Source organism: Anser cygnoides, chromosome 5 (assembly GCF_040182565.1).
Source record: "Anser cygnoides isolate HZ-2024a breed goose chromosome 5, Taihu_goose_T2T_genome, whole genome shotgun sequence".
Lineage (NCBI taxonomy): Eukaryota > Metazoa > Chordata > Aves > Anseriformes > Anatidae > Anser > Anser cygnoides.
Window position 1 is genome coordinate 51027950 of NC_089877.1, and position 17305 is coordinate 51045254.

Below are 17305 nucleotides of genomic sequence, written 5' to 3' on the forward strand. Positions count from 1 at the left end.
GGTTGAGTATTTCAACCCACAGGAGACCATACTTAAGTCAATTTGCAGAGCAAATGTGCTGATCAGAGTTTCTGTTGAAGAGATGCTAGTTAGATCATGAATCATCCTAGGGCAGAAACTGACACCATTTGTAAACAATGAGTTCCATAAAGTAGTCCAATCTTGTATTATCATACTGCATAGATTTATTATTTTCTTGAAAATGTTTTCATTTAGGGATAAGAAATGCTCTTTTGCTTGAGTTTATTTAATTTGCAATTTAAAAAGTGTAAGTTAACTTCAAGAATGAGGAGTACAGGTTTTCCATTCTGTAAAAGGTGGGAGTAGATTTACTGTTGCGTTGAAATCAATTTGTGATTGATAAATTGATATCAGTATCTTTTAAGATATCCACAGCTGACCTTTAAGACATCCATAGTGATATGTTGTAACAATTATATGCATAAGTATCTTGAAGTAGTGTCTTTCATCCAGTCATATAATTGCTTTAGGAGGTTGAGCACAAGATGAAATAGTTCTGCCACTGATATACTACCCATTGAGTTGATTACCTAAGGCTTATATGTTTTCTTCCTGCCATGTAAGATGGTACGAGTTCAGAGGTTTGGGTTCCACCACTACGGTGAAGCTAATAGATACCCTAAAGGTGGTGTATTGTCATGATAGGTTCCACCAACAATTTTAAAGAGTGAAGAAGAACAATATCTTGCTTTGTAAATGATATTATAAAACATTGATGCAAATTATTATTTCCACAGACTTCTGCAAGTTAAGTCCTGATCTTCCAAAGATCTGTGACAGTTACAGAAAGTTGTTAGTTGACATAGCTGCAACTTCGTGAAGCTAAATACCAGTATTTTTAAAGATTAAAAAATTTAGGCTATGAAAAGTGCGGAAATTGTCCAAATCATATTATGGTCTATAAAAGACCTAGAAATAACACTGTAGAGATCTCTAAGCTTCTCTCTCTTTGCTTTCTCCATTTCCACCGATTTTATCATGGGTAAGGCTGGAAACAATGCATTATTTATAGACATGAGTAGACTGCATGTACTACCTTAGCCATCTCACTTAAAGGGATCTCTACATTACTGTAGTAATCTTAATGGGGAAATACTCACTTCCTGTGAAGAATGCCCTCAAAATGTGTCTGTAGGATTTTTCAGTGAGTGCAGTAGAGCAGCTAGTAATTTTTGAAGCACGGCAGCTAACAGTTATTTTAGAATGTTGCACACAGTAGCAGTTTATTATGTTCTTTAATAATATAGCAACAACATATTGTATGTGTTTCTTCTTTTGTATGAAGAAAAAACAGAAAATCAAACTCCTAGATCTTCTGACAGAAAAAGAAGAGAACCGGAGACTGTTGGAAGCAACATTCTTGTGCGATAAATCTGGAGCAGCAGATGGGACTCTATAATGCCTGGAGTGACAAAATGTATCTTGCATTGTTAAAATCTTTTATCTTTTAAATAAAATCCCAAGTTGTAAAATATGTTCCAATAAGTAACGTAATGGTTGCAGAATTCTAATGTTGTAGTGAAATGTTATGAAATATAACTTCAGCTATGTGCTCTTAACTGCTGCAGCTAAAGAGAGGATTTTGGTTTCTTCAGTTATGCCTCTGTAGTTCGAGTTCTTGGATCTAGAATGCGTATATCCATTACTTAATTGGGCCTATTTACAATTTTAGCAGTTCTTAGCATCCATATTTTATGCAAGAAATAGAAGGAATTGTTATGAATATGAAAAAGTAATCCCAAATTTTAAGGAACTTTCAAACTTTGAAATTTAAGACCAAAATCCAGAACCATTGATCAGTTTTATATAGATAAAACATAAACTTCAGTAGCATTGTGCGTGAATTTGGAGGTAATGTTTTTACAAGTACTAAGTAAAGTTAATAAAAATACTGTGTAACTTTCAAAGCAGTCTAAAAGCAGATGTCTCCAGATAATATTTAAAAAAAAAAGTTTTATTTCATAATTTTTGTTGTATAAATACTTGTTTTAATTTTTAGTATTTCAGATTGTATTTTCACTTGAATAATTTATAATGATGAATCTAGTTTTTAATTAGCTCTTATTGCAAGCAATCATGCTTCAGTGATGTCATCTGCATTTGTTTGTATTAATGTTAATGTTTCTATCAAAATATGTCTGTGGAAAAAACATGCAATTCTATTTTAAAAGAAAAGTTCTATTTATGCCAATACTTGACAGAGATTGTATGTATGAAGCTATTGTCAGCTTCTCTATTTCAAAATGGAAGCAGCATAACTATATTGATAGCAGAAATAACTGTTTTTTAAAATCTGTTGGTATATGATAAAGATGATCTGATTTGTGAATGCATATGCGTGTGTGGTTACTTTTTATAATGTAAAAATATGAATGATGAATTTACTCAAAATAAAACCTAGGACAATGCTGTACATGCATGTTCTTGAAATAAATATTTTTTTTCTCAGGGCATCTTTTATAATTAAATAAAAGCATTTACCTACAGAACGTATTTATTTTAAATGACAATAATGCTAGATTTATGCTGTCTTGTGTGGAGTACAAAAAGTGTCTTTGAATTTAGCAGTGTTTTACTGTCTGAATACTTAAGCTTCTTACACTGCTGCTGGATTTAGGTGTATTCTCTGTCCCAGTCATAAACATTGTTTGGATTCTGTGGAAACTTCCAAGTTTTCAGTTTGTTCTGCAGCCTGGCATAGGATCTTGTAAATCACAGATTTCTTTAAAAGCTACTTAAGTATCGTGATGTTTCTGACACGCAGTATTGATGCAGATATACAGACTTCCCATGCCGGCTCCTCCCGGTTTGGCTTTTGTTCCACTCTCATTTCCCCAGGGACAACAGACTCAACATACCAGGTACAGCTGCTCACCCACGGGCCAGAAGAGACTGCTCAATCTGTTCTCAGTCCGACTTCTGCCAGGGACCAAATCAAGTCAGCAGTGCCCAGCTGCAGAACAGGACACATAACTATGTTTGACCCTCAAATGCCTTTATTAGAATGATGCACAACAGCTAGTGAGTTCAGAAACTTGAACCCAAGCTATTTCTCCCCTTTATAAGCATGTAATGCATTCTGTATACAGTCTGTCATTTGTTTGTTATTGGCTGTCATTTGTCCATCACTTTTTAACTGGTTAATTTATTTGATGGTGGTAACACATGTTCCACTCAATAACCCTACCATGTATTAAATTCCTGCTATGTAATCTTTAAGTGCTTTATTTAAACATCCTTGTACATCTTTTGTCTGTACATCTTCTTGTACACCAGGTGCACAGTACACACGGTGTTTTGTGTTTTTGATCAGTCCTGGGCTGCTTACTTCTGGGTTACTTCTGTTGGACAGCACCAATACTTCTGAATCTTCTGTAGTGTTTTGTTGTTGTTGTTGGGTTTTGTTTGTTTGTTTTTTTACCTGCAATTTTTTTACCTCCAATTTTTTACCTGCAGGTTTTTTTTTGTTTGTTTTTTGTTTTTTGTTTTTTTTTAACCTGCAATTCAGAACATCAGCTGGAGGTCAACTGTACAACGATAATTGTGTGGTTCTCTCTAGTAGCATCCCTCCTATTAATCATTCTGAGGCAGGAAGGAGTGATTCCTCTTCTTTCTGGGTGCATTCATAGTGCAATGTGAAGTCAGTTAGATGTACTTTATTAGTCTAGTCAGGTACCAGTCTACCTGATAAATCCTTTTCTGAGTGGCTTATACCAGTGTCTGGGTTGCTGTAAATAGGCAACTGATAGTAACTGAGGTTTTTATTTTTAGAGCTGTTTACCAGCTTTACCCTGAAGTCTGTCTTTCATTCCTTCCCTGGGTCTTGTGAAAATACTTCTCGTGTGGATACATCTGGGGACCAATAGATACCTTTGAAGTTTCTCTGCCAAATAATTCTGAAAACTCTTCTGCCCCCTTTTGGGCAGCTGTTTTCTGAAAGATATAAGAAAGCAGAGGAATGCTTAGGTCTTTTGGTTACATATAGCGAGAAGTAGCTTCTTGCATTATTTCAAACCTCTGTATGGACTCTGTTAATTAAAATTTACTAAATGTTATAAAGATCTTCCTATTCTGTCTTTAAATGTTCTGTTGGAATCACTACTCTATTTGAATGGAAATAGTCTTGGAAATAGTCTTCAGGAACATTTTGGAAACACCTTTTGCATTTTAGGATTATCCCTGTGAAATTTATTCCAATTTGGGGAAGGTATTTTTTTTCCTACCAAAATCTGTCTTAGTTTAAGCATAAAGTCCTGTGACCTCATTCTCTCTGAAACCTAGATGATAATACACACAAAAATTCTGTTTTTAGGAGAGGTCCAGTTTGGTGTTATGAGGTAGTACAGATTCAGATTTTCCAGGTACAGAATACCTGAGTTATTTTTCAGAATTATTTTATCTTTAGTAGATAGAAGGTTTTAACAGCAGGCACATCATGTACCCTGAGGAAATGAGGTGATTTGATACTCCGAATAAACACTTTGAAAGAGGTCACCCTCCTGGATGCTGCAGGCTTGATGATAGACAATTTCTACAGATCTAAAGATCTCTAGACAGAGGCTGTAAATTCTCTTTTTGGACTTGATCCTGCTTCTGTTGTTGTAAGTGGCAGAAGTCTGTTAACACTGATGTCAGTAGGCTCTTAAGTCTCTTTGCAACAGAAAATAGCATTGAGGACTATCAAGCTGTAGTGTTTGAGAGTGAGCTTCCTGAGTACGCTGGTGTGTGAATTTCTGGTTTTCATTCAGAACTATCACCAAAATGTTGAATTTTGAAAGTTCAGTTCTGTGATTTAGTTTTTTGAATTTGCATGGTAGGTTTTACAATAAAACGATTTTTGTCATTTCGTGCCCTATTGAAGTAAACTTATCACTTTGGGATTAATGAAATATTGATATGATGACCTACTGCTAGCTGGAGAGACAAAACAGGCTTTCACATTTTCAAACTGTGCTTCTTTTTATTCTAATGTACATTAATAGTTTAAAGAAAATAAAAAATAAAGCCTCTTACATACCACAATAAAAACTGTTACCTTTATTCACATTTCAGTTGGATCAACCACCCTGCCAATGAACAGTAAAGTTTTAAAAGTTTCTTCAAAAATCATGAACAGAAATGGTCGGTCTACTTTAATGACAGGAGGTGCCGAGAATGCAATTATTTCTGACCCCGTAGCTGCTGTGGCCTCAGTTCCTTTTTCATCCACTTCAATTACAGCCTTTTGGACAACCTGAAATGCAACGTAGAGATAAAATCAGTGACAGAAATATATGTGAACAAGAAGAATGAAATTCAACCTGCCAGAAATTCAGTTGAAGTAGGCCTATATTAAGGACTGCAATGAGTAGGTCTGTGCAATCTAGCACTGTCTGTTACTGGTAGACCATATGTTGTCTTCTGCAGAAGCGGAGGAGTTGGCACAGGCACCGTGACCACAATAGCTAAGGTGCAGATGTGCTAGCTCAGGTATCATTATGCTTTCCTATGTTCCTGAGTGTCAGCCTCACTTAGAGATTTTGTTCTTGCAGCTGGCGGCGTGCAGCAACCAGTGCATTTGTACAGTGTTCCTCTTTGACACTGAACTGTACAGGAGACATTTTCTCATAAGTGGGAGGTGTGATTTCACCGGTCACAAACACTTAATGGCTGGCTGTCATTCACAGTAGATTTTGTGAGAACTTAGGAAAATGCACCAATCTTATTTTTTTTTTCCCTGTATATTTCTACTTCTTACATTTGGTAGCACAGAGTAAATACGGACAGCAATGGGCTACAGTCCTTCACTGGTTGAGGGTCTTCCTTTCACACTGAAACCACAGCCTGACAGGCTCTGTGTCTCTTTCCTTTTTTGTTCTTTCAGCCTTCAGCACTTCTGAGTACTTCTGTTTTTGGGTCTGTATTGGTGAGCTGCCTGGTCAGCTGGTGCATTCCTAACTCCCAGACTCCTAGTTCTAGGAATGGCTTATGTCAGGACAGTTGAAAGACTTCCCAAGTGCCAAGCTCTCTGCTAAATATCCTTAAGTAACAAAGTTGGCCATCACAACTTGCAGGGGTGGGATGCTCCTTTTTACAGTGTCTGCAGTGGTCTATTTCATATGGTTTGGAATACAACTAACTGTTGTTGTGATGCTTTACTATGAGATTCTGTTTCTTCCCTGCCAAAGTGTGCAGAATTGAAGGCAGGATTGCTTTGACTTCTCTTTCTAGCTGTTAGATTTTATTATTTGGGGTTTCTGAAGTCCTTGTTAAGAAGAATACTTATTCCTGGACTGTGTATGAGGGTTTCCCTCTTAAGGTTTCCTTCCTTACTCTGGCATTTGCTATTTAACTGTTGCTTACAATGTCTTGTTTACAGTTTGTGTTTAATTGTACCCCCCGCCCTCCCCAAGCTATATACTTCCTGAGACAGGGCTCTTCTCCGGTGACGGGCAAGCTTAAGAAGGTGTTGAGCACACGTGAAAAGTGACCGCCACTTACTTCTACACACCTCAGACTCGCAGTGGGATCCGTGCTGTTTAAGGCATGCAGATTCCATATACTTGGCAGATGAGGTCCTATCCTACTAGTGTGCCTAGAAGTCTGTATGACCCTTAGCAAATAAATTTAGAAGGCTTACCTGTGAAACTGTTACATATTCTTGGTCTGTGAGATGACTAAGATCTGCTGTACGTGAAAAGATATTTTTAATTCCAAGAGCATAAAGCAATTTCTTCATTTTGTATTTTTGTTCTAGTTTGAACTTTGGAAATGAAATATCCATTTTCCTTTAAAATAAATAAATAAATACATCAATACAAACTTGAGATATGTAGGTCACTGGAATGCTGAAATGCTCACTACTTGGGAATTAAGATTCACACAAACAGTACAACAAGAGGCAAAGGCTACAGAGTCTCTGCTTGAGTTTAGGCTGCCAGGACATCATCTGCTTTGTTGCATGCTAAAGATGCTAGAAATAATTTCCTACTCAGAATAAAAGACTTCCATGAATACTTCCAGAGCCCTGCTACCAAGGCGACACACTCACTTATAGACCAGTGGAAGTGACTGTGACTCCAGGAATCACATTTCACAGGAATAATTTGTTTTTACATTTTCATATTCAAATGTATCCATTACTTTGGGTTCCACTGGTAGGAGAGGTTTCCTAACTATACATATATATTTTTTCGTATATATACATGTTTATACATACATTTCATAAATACAAATATATGGATTTATTACATCTGGCTAAATTTAAAGAGAGAGAAGTCCTAATGAGGAATTTGGACAGACTAGGTTGACTATGCCCTCAGAGAGAGGCATCTCTAACTGAGATGAGGCATAGACTCATCACCTTGGAAGAGAAGCTTTCTCATGTTACTTGCCCATAGATGCCGCTGCACTCTGGGATGTGGGTAGGCTATCAAAGGGTGTCTACTCTGTAGATACAGAGACACCAGCATGTTAGAGGGGTCAGGAAGACCAGCTACTTTGTTTTGCTTTATTGCTTTGCTGTAATAGCCAAAAAAGACATTAGGGCCAAGAGATGTCGCAGCAGTACCTGCTCTTCATGTTTGCAAGCCAGGATTCCACAAGGTCTGTTGTCAAATGGTCTTCAAGTGAAATGTAATCTCCCTCCTTTTCTGGGATGACAACCAGCATGTAGGCTTTGCCTTTGTAGGGGAGTTTTATCACATTGCATCTTAAATTCTCATCAAAGGTTGAATTAACTTTATCTGACTTGAACATCATGGGTACCTGTACACTTCTGTATTTGTTTATGTGGAAAGTTTCCATTTCTGTGAATTTGGAATTAAATGGATAGAGCCACTTGCCTGAGGAAAGAAACAAAATAGTTAAGTGTATTTTTTATATATATATATATATATATATATAAAATCATGTTTGTAGCTAGTTGAAGTGGATGTCAATTGTGTCTGGGATAAGTAGATGACAACTGCAGTATACTTAGTGCATGTGCTTTAAATACTTTTTTACAGCAGGAGAAGGAAATAATGCACAAAATAAACTGCTTCATTCGCAGAGAAAGGAGGGAAATATTTTTCTAAGGTGGATTAGTTGTCAGTCAAGTTCAGAACTGATATCCCTTTTGTTTATTGCATGCCATATGAGCATCTGTCTTTTATTAACATCCCACCTTCTCTGAAAATTTCTACCAGCTGTTCAACATCCTGTTTTTAAAGTAATTATACAATTTCTTGGATGGGGATTCAGCAGTGCATTGTCTGGTAAGGTGCACTGGAATGTGACCTCTCCTAGGCTATTGATTCCAATTTCTACACTTGCTTTCAATCTTAGCCACAGCCATTTATCTCTTTTCTCTGGTTTTCTGCAAGGGAAAGTAACCTTGGCATTGGACGAACTGCATTTTTGTAAACCTAAAAGAATAAACTTAGTCTGTGGAGAGACTGTATGGCTGCAGCATAATTTTCTTTGTTCTCATGGGTGCGTTTATTTTAGTGGGGTTTCTGTGGATGGCACCTGCTGAGTGCCTTGGGCTGCAGTGGCTGTGAGTATGGGGTCTCTGCAGAGCATTCCCCTCTTCCCCTTTCCCGTCCTAACTCTTCAGCTTGGCTTTTACCTAACTGGGTTTCTCCGACTTCTGTATGGCTGTGTCAGAGTGAAGTGTGGGCTGTGCTCACTGTCAGGTTCCCCTTTGCCTTATCACTTTGCTTCCTCTCAGGGAAAACGGTACTTGGATGAAACAGAAAAACATGTTTTATTGCTTTGATTTTGTGTACTTCAGACAATCAGCCAATAATTTCATGCCCAGTGAAAACTATTGTGATTAAGGTTTTTTCATTTCAAGAGCTGAGAGAAAAACTAAACATCTTTAGTCACAAAGAGGGATTGTTCAAAGAAAGATTGAAATAGGGCTTTTTGTTCTCTTTGACTCCTTGTTGCATGGAAGAAAGAATTAAAAAATGTGGTTCCCTATCATGAAAAATAATTTTGTTTTGAATAAGCCTATTAGAATAAAGTAAATCTATGTAGAGAAAACAGGACAAGAGAATTCATTTAACCTTCCCCTGATGTAGATGAAGTCAAAGTCCTGTTTCTTCAAATAAATAAAAATTTTGTAAAATAAAAACAACAGTTACCTTTAAACAAAATGTAGTCCACAAGTAACAGCTTATTATGGTGGTCGAGCTCTTCAAAAATCTCTGGGATTTTTCCTTTGGTCCTTTGGTTAATATTTTGGTTTATAACAGATTTTGCCTGTGTATTGTTCTGAAAGTCCACATGTAGGAATTCCATATCAAAGTACTGCTTCGATAAATTGAGGAAATCTTCCCTGACTATGAAGTCCTTTTGGATAAAGGAAAGAATACCTTGCTCAAAGAGAAGCTCTTCATTCATTGTGATGTTATCTTTCAGTTGTTTGAACAAAGATGGTAAATAATGGCGATCTCTGTCCTTCAAAGCGTGAAGGTTCAGACCTTTTACTATTTGTCTGTGTGTTTCCCCTTTGGCTGCCAGCATATATGTAGCCATGAGAGTTGATACAGAAAGGGGAGAAATTATGACATTGTTATCATGTGTCATTGCAATTTTTCTGTAGAGATTGAATCCAAAATTTGCTGTCTTTTCAGTGAAGTTGTAAAGAGTGAACTCTTCAAGATCTTGCTCTTCAAAAGGTTTAGAGAAATTTTTATGCTGATGCCATTCTTCAGAAATATTGTCATTTTTATTTCTTCCTAAGAAATTATGCTTTTTTTCCTTCTTTGGAGTTTTAGGTTTGATGTCAGCCTTGCTGATTTCAAGACATATTTCACATAAAAGGAGTAGATAAATTCCTGTTTTCATGTTGGCATCCAGTAATGAGCTTTTTTTTATTTTATTTTATTTTTCCTAGTAAAGAAAAAGTGAAAAAAAGAAAGCAACACAATGACTTTTTGGTTTGTTATGTGATTCACAACACGAAAAGTCATGGATGTAGCAAGGATCTTTCTGCATCTTCAGTGTATACACTCTAAATTCAAGGCCTGGTTCCTATCTGAAGGGTCAAATTTCAACCAGTGAAAGAGAGAAGTTTCCAAATTTAGTAACAGAATCCAGAAGAAATGCTATGATCTGCTATTGACAGTTCATTTCAGAAATATTTCTCTGGTTTTCCCTTGCTAATTTGTAATTCCTTTACAAAATCAAACCCAGATTTCAAGTGAGACATCCAGCTAAAAGAGGAAAACCTGCTGGAACAATGTGGCAGCTTTCGCTCCCGTGAAACTGATGCCAACCATAACCACAAGCTCTCTAGGCAGCACACATTGGAAATGATATTTTCTCTGGACAGCTCCGACACAGACTAATCCCGGATGGCAATCTGCTGAGGAGATGAGACACCTGTAACTTTCTGCTGTTCATGGGCACGGACAGGTGGGTTGCAGTCTCCATGTTATGGGGCTTAATCATGGTTGCCATTCTTATGGGATCCATCTGTCAGTGGTGGCCTGACAGTCACGATCCCTTCTGTAGGGATGTTGACACTTTGTATTTGTTACCTTACCTGTTTTATGTCAGAGCCGTGTTGTGTCAACAAGATACAACTCCTTAGGAAAAAATAAACATTAGAGGAGCACAAAAACTGTCTGCTTTGATAAATGCCAGAAAACGACCTGGTTTGGGGAGTTAGAGAACATTCCATTAAAAATTCTTTTTAAAACAGACACTCGAATACCTACCTGTATGTTAGACCCAAAAGTCAAATTACAGCCACTAGGTTTTGTTCCAGAAATGATGAATTCCAAGAACCAAGCAGAAAAATATTTAAGTATATAAATACTGTTTCAGAAATGTCTCGGAGAATGCTGGAGTTCTGCACTACAAATAACTTTTGCAAACTTGAAAAACCGAGTTTTGCCATGTAACGTATGCCTAGTTTTCCCAAGAGAAACTTTTGGAAGGATACGTTTACTTAGTTATGTAGAAAGTGAAAATCAGACAAAACCAGTCTGTCTTTAAAGGAAAGGGTATTAAGCCAAGCTCATCATAATCAATCAGGATTAACTCCACTGACATACAGATTGCACAAAGCTGGTCCAATACAAGATAGAATCTGTGCCTATGGGACTTTTACGCATTCATTCATCTAACCATGTTTAAAAAACAAACAACAGTCTTGAAATATGTAGCCGTGGTTTAATAGGGAACTAGACAGCAATGACACTTAGTCAAGATGAGATATCTTTCACATATGTGAAGGAAAACAAAGAGCCTAATGATAAGATGGCACCAGCAGCTCTTAGTCAAGTAATAACATTCTTTTGGGGATATTATCTATTACTGAAAGATGGTTGTGCTCAAAAAAAAAAAAGCAAAAAACAAAACACCAACAACTTGAATGCTTTTTACTTTCTCATGCTCTTTGATTCACTTGCAGAAGAGTTCATTTGTTGAAAAACTGAGACATTGCAGGTTTTAATTGTATCTGTAATCATACCTCTTGCCTGGTCAACTCTTGTTGGAGAGCTGGGCTTCAGCTACTCTCATGACAAGAATAAAAGAGTTTCTATCTATTTCACTTTTAGTATCCCTAAAACATCTGGAGCTCAGTGCACAATCAATAGGTGAAGTATTTCTGTAAATGTGAAGGAGAGTACTAATGTGGCCCTGGAGAAACAGGGAAGATTTAGACATAGGAAATTTTTGTCAGTGAACCTGATCAGCACTCCACTGCCAAAAGCAACATCAGAAAGTTCTGTGAAAGCCCAGATAAATATTGTTAAGACATACAAGGTTTTCTATGCCACATACAGGGCAGCACTCAAGGAAACATTGTGGCTGCTGTGTTTGAATCCGTAGGGATAACATCCTGGTATGTGGCTCTATCAAGAGGGCCAGCCTCTAACTCAACAGGAAAACAGGATGAAGTTCTAACCTCAGTATCATGTGTTGAAGTGCTGAAGCTGCTAATGTACTCCTGTTGGCAGCCTGCTGTGCAGTGTTTTCTAGTTTATTCTAGTAAGTCAACATGAAATTTCATGTTACTGCCTATACTTACCAAGGCCCCAAAAGATTATGAGGCTCAGGACTGAAAATACAATGTCATTACGAGGAATACTTGCACTTCATAACTTCCTTTCACTTTTCTTTCTTCTGATACAGGTTGATCTGATGTCCATTCAGATCACTCCTAATCACTTGTCATAAGATTCCCTGTTCTTTTACACTTCATCGTCCAGCAAATGCTGGAGCAGGTTTGACAATGCCATCTCCTGCCTGAAAATACCATGTTTCAATGCCAAATAGCATGAGGATGAAACAGTTGCCCTGTGATTACAAATAAAGTGTTTTACACAAGTTGTGATTTCTAAGCAAAATTAGTACAGGGTCTCTGATTTGTCAAACAATATATTTGGAGAGAACTGGACATATTTTCCAGAAAGACTCAAGGCAAACTTTGTCATCAAACTTTAGCATCATTTACACATTGCTTGTGTAAAGTGGTTCATGCAAATGCAATTTTCAAGCATAAAATGCAAATATGCTCATCATTCATCTTTCCATCAAAGCAATATACAAACTCTTCTCCCATAAAGCAGTGTTGAATTGCACCTTATGGAAAAATTTTGAATGGCTAAAATCTTTGGAGCTTCATTTTCCCATTGCAAATTAAACAAGATGTTCAAGACCACTATGAAGCCTGCACAGAATCCTTTTGTGTTGCAGTGGCATGTTAATAGATAAAAGAGATGAAAAGATGGATTGTATGGCCCATCATTAAACTAGTAAGTGATTCAACAATCTAGAAAACACATGGCAACTATTAACTACTCCTTTTTAGTTAAGGATCTATAACAGCAAATTACAGTCATTGTACAATTTGTGATTTGGCATATGGGAAAGCTGGTTTTATTTGATTGCCATTTATTTAGAGTTCAACTGAATTTCACAGTTGCCTGATTCAGGCTGTGGGAGTTAGTCTTGAAAAGGTATGTTGATGTGAGTACTGAGACATTTGGGTGCCAAGTCACAGGGTGCTTTTGGCAGTCAGGTGGTGTGCTATTTTCTTTTGAGATAATAGGTCACGTTCTGTACTTGGTGAAACACAGATGGGCTGTAATGACTTAATCGGGAGGCAGTGAGATCCCTGAATGTTGTGCCTCCTCTTGAGTGCACGACAGCCAGGGAACATAGTAAAATATGCAGCTTACTGCATTTGTGAATATATTTTTTCTTTCTTTTTCTTTCTTGTTAACTCTTGCTTTATCTGCAGTGATATTCCTACTGCCTTTACTGGCTAAAGAGGCAGATCGTGCAAATCTTCATGTTTGTTTAGTCTGCATTTGATGTAATCCCCAAATCTCACGTGAAAACCCAGCTCTCAGCTCTTTGTGCTGGCTCTCTGCTAAGATGATGTGCAGCCCTTCCTGGCACCCAGGAGGTCTGGATTCTGCACAACCCCAGTAGGGAAGAGACTGCCTTGAATTCAGCTCCTGCCTTACCAAGTGGAGCACCAGCTGCTTCTGCGGGGCTGGGACACTTGTTCTCCCTGATGGGCCATAAATAAATCTGTTAAGAGCTCTTAACAGCAACTGCAAAGCACCTCTACCCCTTATGTAGTGACCCCCTTCTGTGGGAAGGAAGATAGGCACAGGATATGTTCCTGCCCCAGAGCTATGCCTGCACTTCCAGCAGAGAAGGACCTCTTCTGGATCTGATCATGTTTGGGGCTGGTTTTCCCCAGGAAATCATCCCTTCTTCAAAGAGGTAACTGGACACTGCAGAGTCAGGCTTAGCACAGAGGCAGGGACTGGAAAGCATCACTTCTGATAACCCATCACAGAGAAAGGGCTTTCTGCAACAGCAGCAGTTCCCCTGAAAGAGCGCCAGGCCTAACTGCTCACTAGAGGTTGCAGAGAACCATCTCTTTCCATCTTCTCTGGGGACAGCAGTGTCGCTGTGTAACAGTGCTGTGCTTGGCAGTTGTCGTTGCTGTCTCATTCAGAACAGGCTGGTTGGTGCTTGGCTTGGGAAGGCCACCAAACCCCCCCCCCCCCAGGACCGAAAGGGGAGTGCCATGATCTGCCTTCCAGGTGGCTCTGCCACCCTAGCACAAGTTTCAGATTGAAAGGATGGGGCAAACTCAGAAGCCCTTGTTTCCCGACACGTCCCAGACCAATTCAGCACTCAAGAAAAGAGTCCTGCTTTCTCAGACATATACAAATGCTACTGGTTCAGGTGTCACGAACATCACAGGAGTAAGAAACTCACAATTTCAGTAAACAGTAACTAAAAGACTGAGATTGCAGCACTTTAAAACACACATTACATCAGCTTTGTCATTCACCTTTGACAACAGAGTTAGAAACACATCATGTCCTCTAGGACTGGGAAAAACATTTTTGGCAACAATAAGGTGATATTTTTGCAGATTATAGGCTAGCAGTTTTTGACTTCTAGAGTGAAGCTCATTACTAATTTTGAGAACATTTACAAAAAGAATAGGCACTTCCTTAATAAACATCTGTTTATAAACATCTTATAAGACCTTATAAACATCTGTAAACAGAGAAAAGTTGGTATTTTTTTTCCCGTTTTAAGAAATAATGTTTTTAGTAGTCTCAAATATAAAAGAAGTTTCTTGTTCAAGTGTATTTTTCTTCTGAAGGCATTACAGAAAGAGAAAAATTGAATATATTAGAATATTGATTAAGATCTACAACCCTTTAAAACATCGCATCTTAGAGAATAGCTGACAAATATAATATATGAATGACATTAATATACGTAATAATGTAATCCTCCTCCTTACAATACAAATGCTTCATATAAAGATTGACTTACCTATTAGGTAGCTCCTCTGTTACTTAATCAACTACGTTTAAAAACCAGATGAAGGTGGCTGTCCCATATAGAAGTTTTTCAACAAATATTTGCTCTTCCGAAGAGTGATAACCTGGTTTTGTCTGTTATAAATTAACTGCTTGATAAACACTGAGTGTTGTGTTTCCCATAAATGGCATAATGAGGGAGGGTTATATTCCAGTAAATACATTATATATTTCATGAGAAACAAGAGAACTGTAAACTCTCTGCATCCAACCCTTTGGTCCCATACATCCAATAGCCCATGAGAATTATTTTACTAAACTAGTTAGTGGCAGGAGCAGTATCCAATCCTGTTTAACATGTGCCATTTTGTAAAAGAATAGGTCAATATTCACTGAGGCAGGGGAAACAAAAGGGAGGGAGGGAGAAGATGCAGAGCATTTGTAGGGGTGTTGCCAGCTCCCCAGCCCTGCAATGAGGCTGTTCCTTTCAGAGGAGAAATCAGGGCCTTTTCATCTCCCTCTTCAAGAGCATACCATCTATTCAGCAAAGTAGCAGTATGCCAAAATTAACCAACTGATAGGCACCAAGTGACGTTTCTCCTAAAAATGACCGAATGTGGGAAGCGGGTACTCCTGCAGAAGTTGTGCAGAGCTATAAGGGTAAGCTGCTTGAACTTTCAGTTGATCTTGCTTGGACAGATTTGACAGGTTGTTCTTGGGTCTTGAGCACAGTAAGTTGGGCAAGGCACATACTTTAAGACAGAGTGTTTACTCAGGAATTGCTGTAGTGTGGGCACGATCTAAACTCTTCACTATTTTGATCATTGGCTTAATTCCAAATAAAATGTAAACATGGAACTCCTTCTCTCCCCCTCATGCTCCTAAATTACATTTAAAATACTCCCAAATGAAATAGAACATTTCATTCTGGTTTGGATTTTAAAGAAAAAAAAATTGGCCTTAAAACTGGAGATGACAGAACTGGTCTCTATTTGTCAACTGAACTGAAAAAAAAAAGAAAAAAAAAAGACCATTTGCAGTCTAAGTGGGAGCTTAGTCAGAGGAAAGCCCATAAAGGGGCTGGGCATCCAGGACTCAATGCAAAAAGGCTGATGTGTGTTGCTGACGAGCATTACTTCTCTAAAAGTGACAACAGCATTTGTGTACAAAGTGCAAGACTGACTGAGGAAGTGCTTAAGACCTGAACATGGCCCTCCCTGGTGTGGCCATTTTGTGTCCACATCGCAAGGATGCACTGCTGGGGGGCACTTGTAGGTTTTATGTGCTTAATATGTTCAACAGAGCCATGAATGGTCACTGGCTCTAGGTGCCCAAACTATTCCTTAGTTTAAGTTCTTCTAAAATATTCTTCCTTTTTACAATATCCTTCCTCTCTACTAATAAGCCCCAAGTATAGGCATTTTATTAAAGAATACACAAATGTAAGACTGGGCTACAGAGTTAACATCACACGGCCTGTTCCCTGACAGGGATCAGGGAACACCAAAATGTCCACAGTAAATGCCCCAGTGACTCCACAACTTCAGTTCTCTGATGACTGGATTTATTTTTTTTTTCTACTTTCTGGTCTATATTTACTTATGGTTAATTCAGTTGGACTTGAAATTCAAATTTCTTCTTGCTGCACAGAGGAAATTTGCATCAAATATGGTCGAAGAAAACTACATTTCTGTAATGTGGGTCTGAATCTGTGTGTGTTCCATTGTACTGTGGTCTTGGCCCAATAACACAATACAAGGAAAACCTGATCTGTACAAAGCAATACCGAGCTTTTCTACTCAGCAAAATTAACATTGTTATTAGCAGTGATGATAGAAACAGAGCCTCTTCCTAGTCCTTGCTCCAGGCCCCTGGCATGCACAGTCACCGCTGGAAGCCTTGCTTGAGTTAAGACATAGCACTAGTGATATCAGATATTCAACAGCTGAAGTCTTGTGTATACAAGGTGATGAAAAGAAGGGTTTGAAGAGATCTTAAAGTCTTCAAATCTCTCAGTTAAATCTTTCCTGGAGCACATAAAACACATATATGTTATTTAGGCTGTTATGAGATGTACTGGCTGTGCACAGAGCTCAGAGGGAGCTGTCTTCCTCTCTAGTTACTCATGAAGCCCCTGCTAGTTTTCATGCTGGGTAACACCTTGCTGAGAGTATCCTCCACACACGACCAGGAGTAGCACATTCCTCCCACCAAATACTATTTATATTGTCAGTCACCCCTTGAATTCAGCAGAATTTTTTGAGCAGTAAACCAGCACACAGCATACGGGTAGCACCCAAACTATACATACTTAAAGAGTCATTTTCTGCGAGAGGATTGCCAGTGTCACACTGGCAAAATTGCACTTTTCTGCAGCTAATGGCAAAACCACCCCTGGGACCAAAACCAGCAATAGCAGTACATATGTGTTGCCACCCAGTTGCATCTCTGGTAGGAACTTCGGGCAGCACAGCATTGCCACAGTGCTGAGGATGGGCAAT

At 38.3% G+C, this 17305-nt stretch overlaps 2 protein-coding genes across 2 annotated transcripts in view; one reads left to right on the top strand and one right to left on the bottom strand.

The window, feature by feature from the left end:
* The window catches only part of PPP4R4 (protein phosphatase 4 regulatory subunit 4), a 72186-nt gene extending 69752 nt beyond the window's left edge, over positions 1-2434 (top strand). Inside the window, 1 exon segment of the mRNA XM_013181821.3 lies at positions 1307-2434. Within this exon segment, the coding sequence (XP_013037275.2) occupies positions 1307-1331 (25 nt within the window). The 3' untranslated portion in view covers positions 1332-2434.
* On the bottom strand, positions 2179-10622 carry SERPINA10 (serpin family A member 10). Its single transcript, XM_048070428.2, has 5 exons — positions 9132-10622; positions 7571-7844; positions 6641-6788; positions 5057-5254; positions 2179-3954 (listed from the first exon to the last, which is right to left on the bottom strand). Exons 1-4 carry the CDS (start codon positions 9835-9837, stop codon positions 5063-5065), a joined length of 1320 nt encoding a protein of 439 aa, XP_047926385.1. The 5' UTR covers positions 9838-10622; the 3' UTR covers positions 2179-3954; positions 5057-5062.
* Between the last annotated feature and the right edge of the window lie 6683 nt (positions 10623-17305).

What these genes read in the sequence shown, in the direction of transcription:
- SERPINA10 (XM_048070428.2), bottom strand. Translation starts at nt 9,837, where the DNA reads ATGAAAACAGGAATTTATCTACTCCTTTTATGTGAAATATGTCTTGAA. An exon ending in CTTGCAAACATGAAGAGCAG is followed by an intron (nt 6,789 to 7,570) that starts GTACTGCTGCGA and finishes TTTATTTTAAAG; the next exon opens with GAAAATGGATATTTCATTTC. An exon ending in AATATGTAACAGTTTCACAG is followed by an intron (nt 5,255 to 6,640) that starts GTAAGCCTTCTA and finishes GTTGCATTTCAG; the next exon opens with GTTGTCCAAAAGGCTGTAAT.